Source organism: Histoplasma capsulatum, genomic scaffold, assembly GCF_000149585.1.
Source record: "Histoplasma capsulatum NAm1 scaffold_200 genomic scaffold, whole genome shotgun sequence".
In the NCBI taxonomy this organism is placed as follows: Eukaryota; Fungi; Ascomycota; class Eurotiomycetes; order Onygenales; family Ajellomycetaceae; genus Histoplasma; species Histoplasma mississippiense.
In genome coordinates this window covers 24-1,332 of record NW_001813782.1, presented here as the reverse complement: position 1 = coordinate 1,332, position 1,309 = coordinate 24, and the positions used below count along the sequence as shown (strand labels likewise).

Here is a 1,309-nt window from a genome sequence, read left to right as displayed (position 1 = left end):
GGGGAAATCTCAAGAGGACGGTCCGCGGCAGATAGGGACTTCTCGACCCAGAAAGGGGGAGCTCCGTCTGCCTGTATCGGTCCCGCGGGGGGAGGAGCTCGGCCCCGGACACTCTGACGCACAGCGGCTTCCGGACCCGGATTGCCCCCAGGAATCTGATCAGAAATGTTCGCCAGCGGCCAACAGTCGACAGACCCCAACCGGAACCGGAGTCGACAAGGGACTCCGGGGTTCCGACACCCGAGGCGATGCCGCGGATGCTCGAGCCCACCGGGGGTTGAAGGGCCCATCGGGTTCATCCGATGGCACCCTTAACCGCGCATGGAAGGCTCTATCCGACATGGAAACGAGGGCAAGCGTGGGCTTCTACACCGCCGCTGGGGAGTTTCGCGAGGTTCACGGCCGGGGCCGACCGAGCAACCAGTTCACGAACCAAACCCGTCTGCGGGGTTGAAGCCGCCTGGCTTTCCGTCTACATATACCTACCGGATCAAGGTGGGATGCTATTGTGCGATTCTGTGCTCGTGGTCCTAAAAAACAACGCGGGGGGGGTGATTTTATATGGGAACTGCAAAACTGGGCCGACCGGCCCGCAGAAGTCGGCAAGGATTTTCCGGCTAAGTGGGCGAAAATGTGGGACATCGAGGCTGGAGCAAGGGAAATAAAAGGGTCGAGCCATACATACCTCGGGCGCATCATACCGCTGGCCGGCCCGGGGCAGATCACTCACGCCGGGCTCCGCACGCCGGAATGCACACGCCGGCCCGGAGCGACTCACCCGGGGCACATCACTCACGCCGGGATGCGCGCCGGAATGCACCCGCCGGCCCGGAGCGACTCACCCGGGGCACATCACTCACGCCGGGATGCGCGCCGGAATGCACTCGCCGGCCCGGAGCGACTCACCCGGGCCACATCACTCACGCCGGGCTCCGCACGCCGGAATGCACACGCCGCCCCGGGGTGACCCACCCGGGGCACATCACTCACGCCGGGCTCCGCACGTCGGAATGCACACGCTGTCCCGGGGGTGACCCACCCGGGGGCACATCTACTCACGCCCGGGCTCCGCACGCCGGAAATGCACACGCCGGCCCCGGAGTCAACTTAACCGGGGGGCACATCATTCACGCCGGGAATGCGCGTCGGGATTGCCCCACGCCGGGCCCGGGGTGAACTCACCTCGGACACATTCACTCTCGCCGGGTCTCCGTAACACCGGAAAGGTCCATCCCGTCCCTGGGTCTAATTCTCTCTGGTGCCATTCACTCCTACCCTGGATGCCCCGTCCGGGAATGTACCACTCTGG

The 1,309-nt window shown here is 65.2% G+C and overlaps 1 protein-coding gene across 1 annotated transcript; it reads left to right on the top strand.

Moving 5' to 3' along the window:
• Positions 1-55: 55 nt before the first annotated feature.
• HCAG_09310 (predicted protein) lies at positions 56-454 on the top strand (the record flags this gene model as incomplete). Its single annotated transcript, XM_001535721.1, has 1 exon — positions 56-454. A coding segment is annotated over one exon (399 nt), but the record flags the coding sequence as incomplete, so codon positions are not given.
• Between the last annotated feature and the right edge of the window lie 855 nt (positions 455-1,309).